Here is a 16,053-nt window from a genome sequence, read left to right as displayed (position 1 = left end):
GATCTAAGTCTGAGAGGGACCTTATAGGTCATCCAATACAACTGCTTCATTTTATAGGAGGGGAAACTGAGGTCCAGAAAGCTTAAGTAACTTGAATGAGATCACACAGGTAAGTTTCTGTAGCATTATCTTCATAGAGGAAAAATAGTTGATGTATCACTGAGATAACTTAAGAATGGATGCCCTTCCCCCACTCCCAAAGCAAGTGTCCTAAATGACTCTGACTTAGTTAGAAAGGGTGTAACTTTGTTCTCCTCTAATCCCTTAGTGGAAGTAAGCATTTCTTGAGATGCCCCACTCATCATGCACTTTCATTCATGTTCTTTGAGACTAGGATAACCCAGGTCACAATTACACCTGCCAAATGATGGGGAGACTTAATAGAACTAAGAAAAAGTGGAAACAAAGTAGGTGCCCATCGTTGGGGAATAGCTGAATAGACTGTGGTACTTTATTGTAATGGAATTAGTTATGCTTTGTTAAAGATAATGAATATGAGTGTAGACTAAGCACTTTATAAAAGTGTGAATTAAAAAGGGGTGGCTTGCAGGGTATGAAGAACAGTATGGCATGAGGAATGAGAACAGATAAATATGGAAATGCAGTTGATGTAAAAATAAAAACTTCATAAACTACATCAAAAAACTTGATGAATTTAATTCATAAATAAAAACTTTTAAGAAGAGCTACTTGAACTGAAGAAGTACGAAGTAAGAAAAATATGAAACTTATAAAGACTATAGAAATACAGTAAATATGACATTGGAAGGAAACTAGACTCTGATGAATTGTAAAAACCAATCTTGATCAGGAGAAAAGGTGAAACATACTTCCTTCTCTGTAGAGAGGTGGAAGACAATGAGTACAGAATATTGTATAAGCTGCCACACACTGCACCATGGGGTTTTGATGACCTATTTTTCTTTGTTATAATAATAGTAGCATTTAGGGGAGGCCAAAACAGTGAGTAAGAGTGCCAGCCCCAGAGTCGGGAGACCTGGGATTGGTTCCGGCCTCAGATACTTAGCACCCACACAAAATAACTGGTCGTGTAACCCTGAGCAAGTTACTTAACCCCAATTGTTAAAAAAAAAATAATAGTAGCATTTACATAGCACTGTGAGATTTGCAAACTCTTAAAATAGCATTCATTTGATCCTCACAAGACACTTGTTACTTGTGGTAAGTGCTGTTATTATCCCAATTTAAAGATGAGGAAATCAAGGTAGAGAGAGGTTAAGTAACTTGCTCAGGGTTACTCAACATGTCAATGTTTGAGATAGGAGTCAAACTTATTTCTTCTTTACTCCAAGTCCATCACTGTGACCACCTTGGAACTCCACTGCCCAATGACACATGGGTGGTTGTGTCATACATGAAAACTCTAGGACAAAAAAAAAAGCCATAAAGAAACATTTTTTACAATTAAATGATTTGCCTAAAACCTACTTTTGTCTCCAATTACATGGACATTCCTGAGCAAATGAAAAAGAAAAAACTTGTCAATTATTTCTATAATTCCTCTTTTGTTTACATTCTTTTGTGAACATAGACCATGTCCTAATAAAGCAAGCACCAGATAGACATGTATGTGTGTATGCATGCATGTATGTGTATGCATGTGTGTGTATGAGAGAGAGGGGGGGGAGAGAGAGAGGGAGAGAGAGAAAAGGAGAAGCATGATGATGATGACGGTGATGTTGACAGATGATGCTTATTTTTGATGGTGCTAGTAGTGTGTGGCATGGGCACTTGCGCCCATTGGCAGGGGAAGGAAGGGTTCAAAGTGGTCTCTTACAGTCAGTTGTGATTTCATAGGGAGAGTTGAGGCGTGCATCTCCGCAGGGAGAGGTGTTCACATACAGATGAAATAGGATGTTCTCTTTCAGCCGATATCCTCCCTCTTTTAACTGCATGAAGATGGATCGTTCCGAGTCCTCTCGCTGTTTGCTATGATCACAAAGAGGTTCCAGGTCATTTTGAGTGCTCCAAATCAGAAACATTCCTACTAGGCAAATGGCTCTGTTTTTTTTTCCTCTCCTCTCCACCCTCTCCACCCCTCACTCCACCTCCCCCCTGACTTTTTCTTTCTGAATCTTGTTTTCCTCTTGTGGCAAATCCTCTGAAATATTTAGCAGCCCTACTGCTTAGAGTGAGACAAGCTGATCAGAGCTGCCAATGCATTCTGCACCCTGGGGTAAAGTTTAACTTTACTGGTTTATCTTTTTCCATGGTTTGGTTTTCCCCACAGACACTGACCAAGATCTATGTATTTATGAAGCTACTTTTCTGTATATTTGCACAGCTCCTGATTAGAGTAAATGGCTTTTAAATCTGGCTCTGCCTAATGGCAATGGGGATTGAGTTTAAATAATGAAAAGAGAAAAGGAATCTTAAAGACTTAGCCTGAACTGACAGGCAGAACTACAGGGAAGAAATAGTAACTGTCAGGACTTTAATATATAGGTTTCCCCTTTCCTTCCTCACCCAACCATGACCAAGGGTATATAAACTCAAAAATACCACAGTTTCCTTTTGGATATTTGATGGATTGGGTTTTTTTATCCTTCAAAAAGTTCCCTCTACTTTACAAAAGCTATTTCAGTTACAGGAAGGAAGCTCCCAGTCAGTCAACAAACATTTATTAAGAACCTATTATGTGTCAGGGGTTGTGCTAAGCAGTAGGGATACAAAAAAAAGGCAAAAACAGTCTTCTGGTGGAGACATACAACTATGTAAAACAAGGTATACCCAGGATAGACTGGAGCTTATGAACAGAGTGAAGTCGCCAGCATTTAGGAGGATCAGGAAACTTCTTATAGAAGGTGGGATTTGAGTTGGATCTTGAAGGAAGTAAGGAGGTAGAGGATGACAAGGGAAAGAATCCCAGGCACTGGGGATAGTCACTACAAATGGCCAAAGTCAGGAGATGGGATGTCTTATTTGAGGATCAGTAAGGATTGCAGAGCATAGAAAGGGAAATAAGGTATAGGAAGACTTTAAAGGTAGGAGAGGGTCAGCTTAAGGAGCCTTTCACACCTTGTCTCATTTGCTGTTTTGTTTTTTTTTTTAACATGTGTACTAATTCATTAGAGAGTGTGGCATTGAAGACAGAGAGGCACTAGACTTGGGGTCATGATATATGCATATCCTGCACATATGGCAGGCATATATTAGCTGTATGACCTTAGGCAATTCATATATCCCTTTACTATTCCAGCTGACTCTCGAAGATATGGTTTCTTAACTAGGAATCTGTGAACTTGTAAAAGCAATTTTTTTTGAAAACTGTATTTCAATGTAATTGATTTCTTCTGTAATCCTAAGTATGTTTTCTTATGTATTTAAAAAACCTTTTTTGGAGAAGGGGTCCATAGACTTCATCAGATTGCCAAAAGGGAGCATGACACAAAAAGGTAAAGAACCCTTCTCTAAGACTTAAACTTATTGGTGAATTGCTGATTTTCATTATTGAAGGGAGTTTCCTACAAACTGATACTTCCCTATACAATGAAGGAATCACAGATCCAGCCAAACAAAAACCAGAAGTGAGGAAGGAAAACCTATTCATTATTCAGCCAATATGTATCAAATATGTATTAAGTAAAGGGATGCCTTGATATATCCACTGGGCTGGATATAATGGTTCAATAAAACATGGTTCTTACCCTCAAGAAGCCATTGTGATAATGGATTCTGTATCAATGGGATCAAAGTTGCATCACTCGTTAAGGAATAAAATGTTTTGCCTCAGAAGATTGTTAAGGCACATTGCTTGCACACACACAGATACCTTAATCTTAGAGTTGCATGATCCCTTAAATCATAGATCATAGATTTAGGGTTGGAAGGGTCACTTCAGGGGTCATTTAGTCTAACTCTTTCATTTTGTGAATGAAGAAACTGAGTCCTCAATATGCTAAGTGATTTGTCCAAAGTCACACAGGGAGTAAATGTAAGAGGCAAGATTCGAACCCACATCATTTGCCTCCAAGAGCCACGGCTCTTCCCACTGTACCACATGGTTTTTAGCTGGGATAGCAGCCATAGTCTTAAAAGTTTTATTTTGTAAAAGAAAAAGATCATTCATCTTTCGGTCTTTTGGCTTTCTTTGGATTTGGCTGGGCCTCCAAGCAAGTGAAGAAGCTGTGACTGAGCTTTTCACAAAGGCTTTTGATCCGATGTTTTTACTTCCTCCTACATTAATGGGGATTCACTGAAGAGAGATTGTACTTTATGAAAGTTTTCTCTTTGTGTTCTGGACTCTGCCACTCATATCTATGAGGGAAGCATGAAGTCTGATCCACAGACTCCTACGATCAGCAGTGGAAAATGACTTGGAGATCATTTTCATCTTGGGGAAATACATGTTTTTCAGAACTCCTTCCTGGCGTCCAATTATTCAGCATTTCCCAGATCTGTATATTTTGAAATGTTTTCATTTGAGAAACTAGGATTCAGGATAAATTCTTGTCTACATTTAAAAAAGCTTGTCACTCCAACCCCATATGGTTTATGGTTGTGAGCACCTGCTGCATACTTGGCAAAATCTTCTAAGATTTTATGGTACCAGTAGGAGTCAGTTGTTAGGAAGCTGTCAGCATGCCAAGAAAAACTAGACAAGTGAATATACTATGATGTTATTGGGGAAAAATCAGTTATGGCCAAGCAACTACTGTCTTTGAATGTTTTCCAAATCATGTTTGAGTTTATCTCCTTTTGTTCAGTTCCCAACCATGCTCATGGATTGTACAAATGCATGGATTAACTGCTTGAGTGATCTCATTGATCATACAATATTGGTGGAGTTGGAGGATAAAAGGGGCATAGGTGGGATAAAAGACTGGGGGGGGGACCAAGGAGGAGAAGGTTCTTGAAAAGAGATAAGCACAGTGATTAAATCCAGTGATGAAAGACTTGAAAGAATGATCCTGAGACTTCATAATCTCAAATCCAAGGAAGGGGAAACTCTCTTCATTATATACAGTGAATTTCAGTGACAGATGCTTGCTTTGAGGAAGGAGGACTTCTCTTTACTGGTACGACAGGACTGTCCTGAGCATCCTTCATTGACCTTATGATGATACTCTTCCCTTTACCACAAGACCCTGGCTTTTGTAATGGAATAAGCACTGGTCTTGGAGTTAGTCTCAGCTCTGCTAGTTATAAGCTATGAAACCTTGAACAAGTCATTTCACATTTCTGATCATTATCTTTACCTTTCATCTGTCAAATAGGGATGATAATACCAACACAGAGAGGTAGCATGACTTAGTGGAGAGAGAGAGAGCCAGTCTCAGTGTTAGGGCTCACGTCTCTTCTTGGGTATACATTGGCTTGGTGACCAGGGCAAGCCACTTATTCTTTCAGTATTTCAGGTCACACTCTAAGGATGGGGATCAGATGCTGATCCTAACTGGTAGAGAGAGTTTTTCACAATAGAATCATAGGTCTAGGCTCCTGCTCCCTCTGCCCATAATACTTATACCAGCTCCCTCACAAGAAGATGTGAGAATCAAATGAGAGCATGAATATATGAAAAGAACTTAATAAACCTAAAGTACTAAATGAAGGTCACTTATTAGTAACTGTCTTGGGGAAGGAGAGGAGTGAAGAAATATGGAGAAAGAAAGTTCTATGTTCCATTCAGTGACAGCCCTACCTTGATGGCCAGCATTGTGAGTGGACAGGGTGGGCACATGAATATATAAAGTAATTTGAGAGATAAATATTTCTGTCAATGACTGTGATGGAATGTAGAATTCCACCAGGAATGACTCATTCCTTCAAGTTGTAAAGGCTGTTCTATAAGAAACTCATTTGGGGGGAATAGTACGTTAAACTATCATTACCCCATATTTTAATTTGGCTAGGAGACAGTATTTATTAGCTAAGACTTATGGAGTGCATTAAGGTTTGCAAAACACTTATAAACATCATCCTGTTAAATGCTAGTATTATCCTCCTTTTTAAGATATGGGAACTGAAACTCATGAAAATTAATTTACTTGCCCAGGGTCACTTGGCTAATTGGTGTCTGAGCAAGATTCAAACTAAGGTTTTCCTGATTCTTCTGTGCCTAGCATTTGACCCACCATCCTCATCTACCTCTCCCTTAGGATTAGTTTAGAGTTTCACATATTTCACAGAATCTCAATGTTGAAAAGAACCTTGGAAGTTATAGACTCTACTTGGTGTCCATCAGGTCCTCTGTGCAGCATCCTTGACAAGATGTCAGTCAGCCTCCTTTTGAAGACCTCCATAAAGTGGAAACCTCTCACTCACACAGGAGCATGTTTGTTCCGGAAGCTTTGTCTGACATCAAGTGGCAAATTCCTTTTGCAACTTCTACCCGTTGTTTCTACATCTGCTCTCTGGGGTCAAGTGAAACAAGACTAAGCCCTTTCGTGTGATAAGTCATCAGAAACATTTGCCATATCCCCTTATGTAATTTCTTAAACACCACTAGTGCTTTGAATTGATTCTCATATTATAGCTAGGTCCCAAATGGTTCCAATAATGAATCCCCTGAAATGGTCACATGTATTCAAATTTGCACTATTCAAAGATTGTAATTATATAAATGATAATTGATTCGAATTCAAATAATGTGATCACTTCAGGGGATTCACTATTCCCCCAAATCGGTACCTAACAGTTTTAAGTGTCAAGGCAGTGTGGTAAAGTGAACAGAATACTAAACCTGAAATTAAGAAAGTCTTAGTTCAAAAATACCCCAGATGCGAAGTAGTTGGGTTGTTTTCAACAAGTCACCTAATTTCTCTGGCTTCAATTGCCTCAGCTGTAACATGAAGGTTATTAGGCTCATTGACCTCTATTGTCATTTCTAGCTTGAAATCAATGATCCCATGATCTGTGAGGGAAGGTTCTCCATTATTCTAGGCACAACTGGCAAGGGAAGGATGTATTCCAAGGTGCAGGGGTAATTGGGGAAAAAAAGCTTTTGTAAATGGGACAAATCATGAAGAAGCTGCCACAGAGGCTCCACGAGCTACACACACACACACACACACACACACACACACACACACACACGCACGCACACACTAGGAGATGGGGCTGAAAGACTTGGTGGGAGGCTACTAGCTTGCCTGGTTTCTCAGATTTATTCAGGCAGGTCCTGTTCCCTCTGAAATTCTGAGAAAAGTAAAATGAGGTGTTCTTTGCATTTGTGAGTGAGTATCATGATTTGTTGGGCAGAAATTGACTATATACAACTACATAATCAACTAGACAATGTCATAGCTGTCATCTGGTTGATGTTATAGCCATTATTGATTTGGGGTATCTTTGGTCTTTTTATTTTGAAATGAAAAATAGGTGATAGCCAGTCTCTCATTTCCCTAACATTTATAGGATTCAACTCCCCCCACCCCCACATCTATCAGAGAATACATGCTTTAAAAAATCAAAGAAACTATGTGGGAAAATACAGCATGTGCTCACATTGATTAACAATCAAAATCTTCTAGGTGGCATAAATATCTTGCTATTGTTAGGAAGTGAAGTGCTTTGGTTGCTTATTTGGTATATATTTGATATAAAACATTTACTGGGTAGTTAGGTGGCCTAGTGGGTAGACCACTGGACCTGCAGTCAGGAAGACCTGAGTTCAAATGTGACCTTCAGATACTTTTTAGCTGTGCTATCCTAGACAAGTCACTGAACCATCTCCTTCATTTTCTTCATCTCTGAAATGGGAATATAATAACATTAACCTTGCAGGATTGTTGTGAGGATTATATGAGATAATATTTATCAAGTGTTTGGCACAGTGCTGGGAACACATTAGATACTTAAGAAATACTGTTCTCTTGCTTCCTTTCATTCTAGCTTCCTCTGATCATACAGTCTTCAATTTTGACCTCTTCTTTTGGGTAGTTACACAAGAATCCCATTGGTTTAAGGAGGGCTGGGGTGGTGGGCCAAAGCTGGAGAAGACAATTGGGAAATCTCTTGGGGGAGGCAAGAGTTTGAGACAGAGTATAGAGGCTAGATTTCTGGTCTTGGAGTCAGGAAGATCTGTGTTCAAATCCTGCCATACACATTTACTATGTAGCTCTGGGCAAATCACTTCCCCTCTCTAAGCCTCAGTTTCCTCATCAGTTTTCCTTCATCTGTACAATGAAGGTGTTAAACTTGATGCCCTCTCAGGTCTCTTAAAGCTCTGAATCTTTAATATTTTCATTGTTGTGACCCCAAAGCAGCCTCTTATTTCACCACAATTCTGCACCTATTTGAGAGATACATCAGAAGTGCTGATTCTTAGTTTTGCTGAAATATTCCCTCTTCTCTACCCCTCTTCCCCTCTCTCTCCCTCCCTGCCTCCCTCTCCATGTCTCTTCCCCTCTCCCTGTCTCTCCCCCTCTCTGGTCCTCTCTGGTCCTCTCCCCTTCTCTCCTCTCTCCTTTTCTCTGCCTCCCTCTCCCCCCCTCTTCCCCCTGTTCCCTTCTCTCCCCCTCTCTCCCTTTCTCTCCCCCTTCTCCTTCTCTCTTTCCTCTCTTCTCCCCTCTGTCTCCCTCTGTCCCCTTTTCTCTCCCTTTCTCTCCTCCTCTTTCCCCCTCTCCCTCTCTCCCAGTTTCTCCCTCTTTCTTCTCCCCCTTCCTCTGTTCACTTCTCCTTCTCTCTCTTTTTCCCCTCTCTTAAAGGAGATTTTCAAAATTCAACTGCTCAAAGCCAAGAGAGAAAGGCAGGTGTTCCAGTCCTTCTCTAAATGAAGAGGCTTAGTTTTCCCAAACATCTGCTTGACAGTTCCATGGTGAAAATGTGGTTCCTCCCCCTTCTTCCCAACTCACCCCAACTTTCTTCCTCATTGTGTCATGGGGTACTATGAAGGATTGGACTAATTTTCTTTTTAGGAGCGTTCTACCAATAGATCTACCCAGCTGTGGAGGCCTCCTGTCCTTGGAAGGGCAGCCTAGTAATCTACCATCATGGGAAATTGTCCAGCCTGCTCTGTGGAGCTCTTTCAATGCTGGGCTAGCTTAAGTATTGGAGCCAAATATTCCTCAGCCTTTCTGCAATGTTGCATTAGCTTCCCTATTGGGGATGAATCTTCCTCAATGTTCGACAGTGACAGAAATCAGTTGACCAATGTGTGGGGACCCTTCTGTGACCTGATCAGAATTCCCAGACCCCGAGGCCATGTGAAACCATTAGTCCTATTGGAAATGGCTGCTATATCACCCCAGCCCAGCATATCTATTGATGCTGACTTGGCATCCCTCCAGAGCCCAAATGAAGGTTTACCAGGGAGAAGGTAACATTGATCCAAATAACATAACAGTGTAACTGAACATGCTTTGAAGCAGGATCGATGCAATTATATTTTTCAGAGAGAGTAATAGCTCTCGTCTCCCAAGAGACAGTAGTGCAGGTTTTTGTTTTTAACATAAGGCAAGTTCTGGGATTAATAACAGAGGGGTAAAAATAATGATTTCCATTAAAGCCAAGCTGAAGGAGGTGTGGAATATACAAGAAGATACTCTTGATTCCTTGCTTGTTTGCTAGTGTCCAACTGGATCCCAGAGCATATCGATCCCATTTGTTTAATAAAATTTCCTAGTCTCTCACAGGTGGAATGATTAATCAACCAGGGAAGTACCTCAACTGAAATCTAACTGGATATAAAAGGATGGGACAAAACATTAAATTTAAAGGAGTATCTGTGTCTGCTATTCAATTCCAGACGTTTTACCTACTGTCTAAGATGGTGTTTTTAGTATCGTAGAGGAACTCTAATTGCCCATGCTTGGATCCCTAGGTAGTTGTATTCTTAACATGACTTCTGTCCTTTGGAGAAGGTTTTAATGGCAAACGGCACTGAAGCATGCACAGTGTGTGTGTGTGTGTGTGTGTGTGTGTGTGTGTGTGTGTGTGTGTGTATGCCTGTGCACACGTGCATGTTTGCATGAGCCTTGAAAATTGCCTGCTGAAATAACTCATTGTCAGGAGATAGTCATTATTAGGGAAGAGAAATGTCAGCAAATGAGCAGAATGACCAGTCTTTCAATCTTCCACCAGTCCCACATGGTAATACAGCTGGTGCTCAAAGAGTCGTCAGTAGGCTTAATAAGAACATATCCTTTATGATTCATATGTAATCATTAGGGGTGGAAAATCTGCCAGAATGAAAAAAAAGCCACCTGATCCTAATCTGTGGAATAACCAGCTATGGTTTTCTCTGTGTACTGGGGCACACATCAACCTAAGACACATAAACACTGTCATAAAGCAACCATGAGTTCAGATGTCCAGAGGACAGATTTGTTCCAAGAAAGATCATAAAGCATTTCTCAGGCATCAACAGTGTTCAATTTACCTGAGGTGCAGCTCCAGCTGTGAGTAGAGGAAGTAAACAAATGCTCTCCTTGCCACAATCTCAGCGTGGCAGTCATTGACCACGAGTCCCTGGTCATTGATGTATTCTCCATTTATGCACTTGGTGCCCGATGACAGTGCAATTACCTGAGCATGCCTAACATCCAAGCCTGTGGAAACAGACACAGAGAAGAACTTTCAAAATAGTGGGAGAGCTCTTTGGAACCCTTGCCTTTGAAGGATCCTGTAGCACCATATTTGTAGTGGTGGCTCTTGGAGGAGGCACAGGGTATGGGGGAAGGAGAACTGGATGTGAGGATGATGGTGGCTTTAAAGTTTAGCTCTGATGCTTACTAGCTTCATGATGATGGAGAAATGACTTCCTTAAGCCCAGGTTTCTCTGTCTGTAAAATGGAGATAGTATGCAATACTTCCTACCTCTCAGAGTTGATGACAGATTTGGGAAACTCTTAAGCATTTTACAAATGTGAATTTTTATTAACCTATTCCCTCATATTCCCCCAGCCCCAAATGATCCTGGTGCTCTCAGACTAAAAAAAGGACCTGTATACCAGGCAATAAAAGTAGAAAGTCAAAGTTTTGTTTCAAAGGTTGTCCATAAATCTTGGAGCTACATCATTAATTGATAGAAACAATAAAGATAACTCATGGATTCCTTGGCTTATGGGCTGTGGGAGATACTTTTTGGAGGGTTTCCTTTCCACCTTCCTTATAGTATGATTGTTGTCATCCTGTCACTGGAAAATCAGAATAAGTTTTCATTTCTAAGGTTCTCCTGTAGAAAAGATTAAAAGCACACTGAATTTAAGTTTTAGCATGGTTATCTAGAGCAGAGCTATCAAAATCTTGTTGTTCTGTTGTTTCAGTCACGTCCAACTCTTTGTGACACCATTTTGAGTTTTCTTGGCAAAAATACTGGAATGGTTTGTTATTTCCTTCTTCAGTGTCAAAATCTAGGTTTGGCTTATTCCTGAGGACAATTGATCATTTTCCTGGTGGTCTGTAGGTGGTGTTCTATATTTTGAGCTTGGAGTTATGATGGGGGTGGGAAGGGTAATAATGGGAAAAGAGGTAGCACTGGAGAATGGCCACCATGGAACCTCAGTCCAATGTTCTGGAATCATGGAAATGATCCCAAACTGTTTGACATAGGATGATTCACTCTGCCCAAGCCATAGGACTACAGATAGAAAGATGGCACTAGTGAAGTCTCTGCTTTGTAGGGGGTTTCCCAGTTACATTGTATCCCTCTGAACATTTTTGCCATGAGACTCAACAAGGTGGTAGCTTGTTGCTGACTGAGATCAATTTAAAAGATGACTTGGTCTACTCCATTGAGCTCATGATCTGAAATTCAAGGCAAAGTGTCAATAGGAGGTAAGCTCTTATAAAGTTTTAGCAATACTACCTCACTCTGTTCAAGGTAGTATTCTTCAGAACAATAAAGGAAAAATATAGCAGGCCTTTAAAAATACTTGGGAATCAGAGCTGGAGTTCAAAATCTGGGTAATTAGTCAAATCAGGATGACAATGCTCTCAGGCTCTGGAGTTTCTAGACTAGGTTCTGAACAAAGTTTTACAAAATATACAGGGTATTGGATTCCATAGTATATGCCATCCAGCCTTGATTTGCTTGCTTTTCTGACTTAACTGGGCTTTGTCCTGAAACATGAGAAAGTCTCTAAATCTTTTAGAATTGAAAGTTCAGTGGTTTTAAAGAACTTCAAAGCACAATATATCATATTCACATCCATTTATACCCTAAGTGCACTTGTAAAGTGTATTACATTGATAAGAAGGTCTATCTCTGTGTTGAAGAAGAGTAAACCATATTGATCCAAGGCCCAAGACCAACCCACTTGAGTTGCAGCTGAATGCTTTGCCAAACACGACCACTTTCAGTGTGATATTACACAGATTGATTTTGGGGGGAGGTGGAGGGAGGTGGGCATGTGGGAAGGGGAGGGCAAAAACTCTCCAAATTATTCTGGCCCCAGTGACATCTCATCAACGAGGAGGCAAGTAGCAGGCCAACTTGAATTTTTCATTGAGAGCTATAATCACTTATTATGGGATACCCATCCAATGAGATCTCCAAAGTGAAAACTTAGTAGAGATGTGATTAAGGCAAACAGCTTCAGGTGGAAGAACTTTGTGCTTGGAATATTAAAAACTCAGGCTTAGTTGGGAGAAGAGAGTTTCTCTCGGTGAAATGTGTTAGATACTCTTCTTTCCATACACATTCCCCCAGGACACCTGCTTTACCCTGTTCTCGTTTTCGTGGCTATATTTTAGGAATGATATGTTTATGCTACAGATCTCCTAGTGATAGAGAATTGCTTTTTACACGGGGAAAACATTGAATAATGTTCCAGATGATCAATAATGAAAATGAAACTGATTTGTTTAGTTCAAAATCACTAGACTGTGTATTTCACGTGAAGAGATACAGGACAAATGGAAGATACGGAGTAGGTCATATTGGCTTCCATTTAATCTAACAGCTCATTGCTAAGGAGCCTGACAAACTTTCCTAGCTCTCTGGCTTGGCATATATGACTATGAGTCCTTTCCTTCTATTCTCCTTCTCTCCCCTTCTTAAATTCTCAAAAAGGAACGTGGTTGTTTCTTAGGGCATAGATGAATGATATAGATTTTCATGGATTGGTATAAGGAATGGACTCCTGGAGGCCAGTTTCCTCCCAGGTTCCACTTCTCAAATCTGGCAAGTAAGTGTCCTTTCCATTTATCTGGGCCTGCCCTCTAACAATAAAATTGAAGCTAGCTTTTTAGGTGTGTGACAGAGGGTGTTTATGAGCGTGACATGCTCCTTCCCCTCTTGTTCTGTGTCTTTCTCATTTTTGGATTCTTCTCCCTTCTCATTTATCAAAACTTATTCCGAGCTAAGTCTAGAAGTTCATTCACTTTTTCAAGACTTGAAACAGAAGGGCGATTTTATTGGGATGGGTGACTCATTTGCTGGCAGATTTCTACCCCTCCATATCTTGGTGAATTTTTTTATGAGGTACTGTTATCACCTAGATTTTATACTAGGTGGCTATCAGATAATAATATGAATTTAGTAAGGCATATATTCCTGGTCCTTTGCTGTACCTTGGTATGTAAGCATACAGAGAGGTTGGGAGCATGGGTTATAATGGATGTCCCCTTAAAGGATCCTAGTTGGCCAACTTGGCCCGCCCTTATGTCAGTATCTGAAGTCTTCTTAACTTGATGGGACTTGCCAGAGCTTATGATCTATCCTGTAATCTTTTGGAGCTCAGGGACACTTCTATGCTCCACAGAGAAGGATTTTCAAAGAGTATTAAATGAAAAGACATTTTAAATTTTCTATTCTGTGTCAAGCAATGTTGCTAAGCACCAGGGATGAAAATACAAAAGCAAGCAGTCTCTGCTTTCAAGAATCTTGCCTTTTAATAGGGAAGAGGGGGACTGGTGGCCAGGGAAGACTGTTTTGGTTTATAAAATCATAGGGATGATGAGGGGAACTGTAGAAGAATTGACATGCCCTTTCCATTATCAAGGGACCTATTGGTTTGATTATGGTTCCAGAGATAGAAAGGGGACGTGGGAATGGGATGGAGAACAGGCACAAAGTTAGATGATGAGAAAGTCACCCAGATAGAATGTGAAGTATGGGTGGGTGTTGTGTAGATACAGTGGGCTATGTGATATATTCACCAATCAGTACAACACACTCCCAAGGTAGGAGTTCCACAGGCAAAAGGGCTAAGTCCTCTAATTATTCACAAGAAATGACTGTTAAGGTTTACAGTTTTACCTTTCCCAGGTAACACAGCACTTGCATTTGAACACGGGACACAGGCTTATCTAGCAAAGATTTGCAAAATGTTATACATGTATTATCTCCTTTGATTCTCACAACAATCCTGTGGGGTAGGTGATTGCTGTTTTGCAGATGAGAAAATTGAGGGGGAGATAGTTGGAATGACTTTCTGGGGATACGAATATGAATGAATGAAATGATCTCTAATTATAAGGACCTTATATTCTACCAATGTAGCCTGTAACACCTTGGTCCTCACTCTGTATACTCCAAGCTTCTGACATAAAATAAATTCTTGTAGTTTTACCTTCACACTATAACTTCTCTTGTCCATTAATTAACATTCTTTCCACCAAAGACCTACTCTCATGTTTATTATAGCATAAGGTCTGTCTCATCAACAAAGCTGGGAAGACTTTGAGTATGGGCCCTGTAAAGGACCTTCCATGGCAAAGACTAGTCTGGCTAAGTTTAGAGAGAATCATTGCCTTGTCAGCCAAAGGGTGTCGAATTTTTTTTAAAGCAAAAGAAACTCATGAAGGCCCTAAGAGGGTCTAGGGAAAGGAAGTACACACTCTTATGGACTCAGATCTTCACAGTTATGAAGGCCTTGCACTGTAGGTCAATAAATACTTGTTCACTGATAAACATACGAGGGCACAAAAGTTATTTTTTCGTAACAGAGCAAGTGTTAGTGAAGGGTGTGGTGTGCATCTATATTGGGGACAGAATAAATCTATATTCTCAAAGAATCCACAGTGTAGTGGGAAATAAGACAATACTAGGTACAGACAATCATAAAATGGCATATATGTTTATATCTAAATTTATACATATCAAATATATCTACATATAGGATCATTGTTTGCTAGAATGGTTTTTTGAGCTAGAAAGGATTTTTGAGGTTACCTAGTTTAATACCCTCATTTTATAGATGGGGAAACTGAGGTCCAGGGATATTCAGTGATTTGTCTATGGTTATATAGGTAGAAAGAGTAAGAGGGAGAATTTGAGCCTAGGTCTTCTCATTATAGAGACTCTCCTCTCCCTCTCCTTTCCCTGTCTTCTCTTCTCCCTCTCCTCTTTCATAAACTTCTTTGTAAACATTAAAAACTTTATATAAATGCTCTCTATCATAATTACCAACTCAGGGACACTGAGGGTTACTTAATGAGGACATATGTTGAGGCAGAAGATAATTAAACTGTCTTTCTCTATCAATATTTTCCTGAGGGTCTGTCTCCCTGGCACCATGTTGATTTCAGTAGAGGATGTAGAAGGTCTCGAATACATGGTCACTGTCCTAAGAAGCCTATCATTTAAATGGGAATTCAGGACTGACATGTTTGGAAAAATCAAGTGCTCAGTAGTAAGTTACTATTTGTAAGTATGCTTGAAGCATGGAGAACTAGTCATTAAAAAGCTTCATGAAATAAGAGGGAACTTGTGGTTGACCCTGAAGGGTGGTTAGCATTTAAATAACTGGAGAAGAGCAGAAAGGGCATATTAAGTGGAGAAATAGCTTGATGGAAAGTGAGGGAATGAGAATGAGGTAGTCTGTAAGGAGATGGGTCTAAGGGGTACAGAGGGATATGGGATGAGGAATAGTGAGAAATGCAGTTGGGGAGGGAGGATGGAGTCAGGGTATAGAGGGGTTTGATGACCTGGCACAGATCACTTGGATGTTTTTCTAGATAGACTGACTTATAGAGTTGATGCCTAAGGGTCTCTAAAAATTTTCTCTTAAAAATGAAATGTGGCATGAATTAAGGATTAGGATATAGTGAAAAAAATATTGGAGTTAGTACTGGAGGATTTAGGCTGGCAATTTACTACTACTACTACTACTACTACTACTACTACTACTACTACTACTACTACTA

At 40.1% G+C, this 16,053-nt stretch overlaps 1 protein-coding gene across 2 annotated transcripts in view; it reads right to left on the bottom strand.

The window, feature by feature from the left end:
- ADARB2 (adenosine deaminase RNA specific B2 (inactive)) overlaps positions 1–16,053 on the bottom strand; it is a 660,801-nt gene that overhangs the window by 53,682 nt on the left and 591,066 nt on the right. For both annotated transcript variants that reach the window (XM_069086535.1, XM_069086536.1), the window contains 2 exons: positions 10,343–10,511; positions 1,799–1,950 (listed from right to left, as the gene is read on the bottom strand). In XM_069086535.1, coding sequence (XP_068942636.1) covers positions 1,799–1,950; positions 10,343–10,511 — 321 coding nt within the window. The remainder of the gene's footprint in view (positions 1–1,798; positions 1,951–10,342; positions 10,512–16,053) is intronic.

Source organism: Petaurus breviceps, unplaced genomic scaffold (assembly GCF_028583685.1).
Source record: "Petaurus breviceps papuanus isolate PSGF00001 unplaced genomic scaffold, PetGlider_PUasm1.0 178, whole genome shotgun sequence".
Taxonomy (NCBI): domain Eukaryota; kingdom Metazoa; phylum Chordata; class Mammalia; order Diprotodontia; family Petauridae; genus Petaurus; species Petaurus breviceps.
This window is presented reverse-complemented; position numbering and strand designations above follow the sequence as displayed.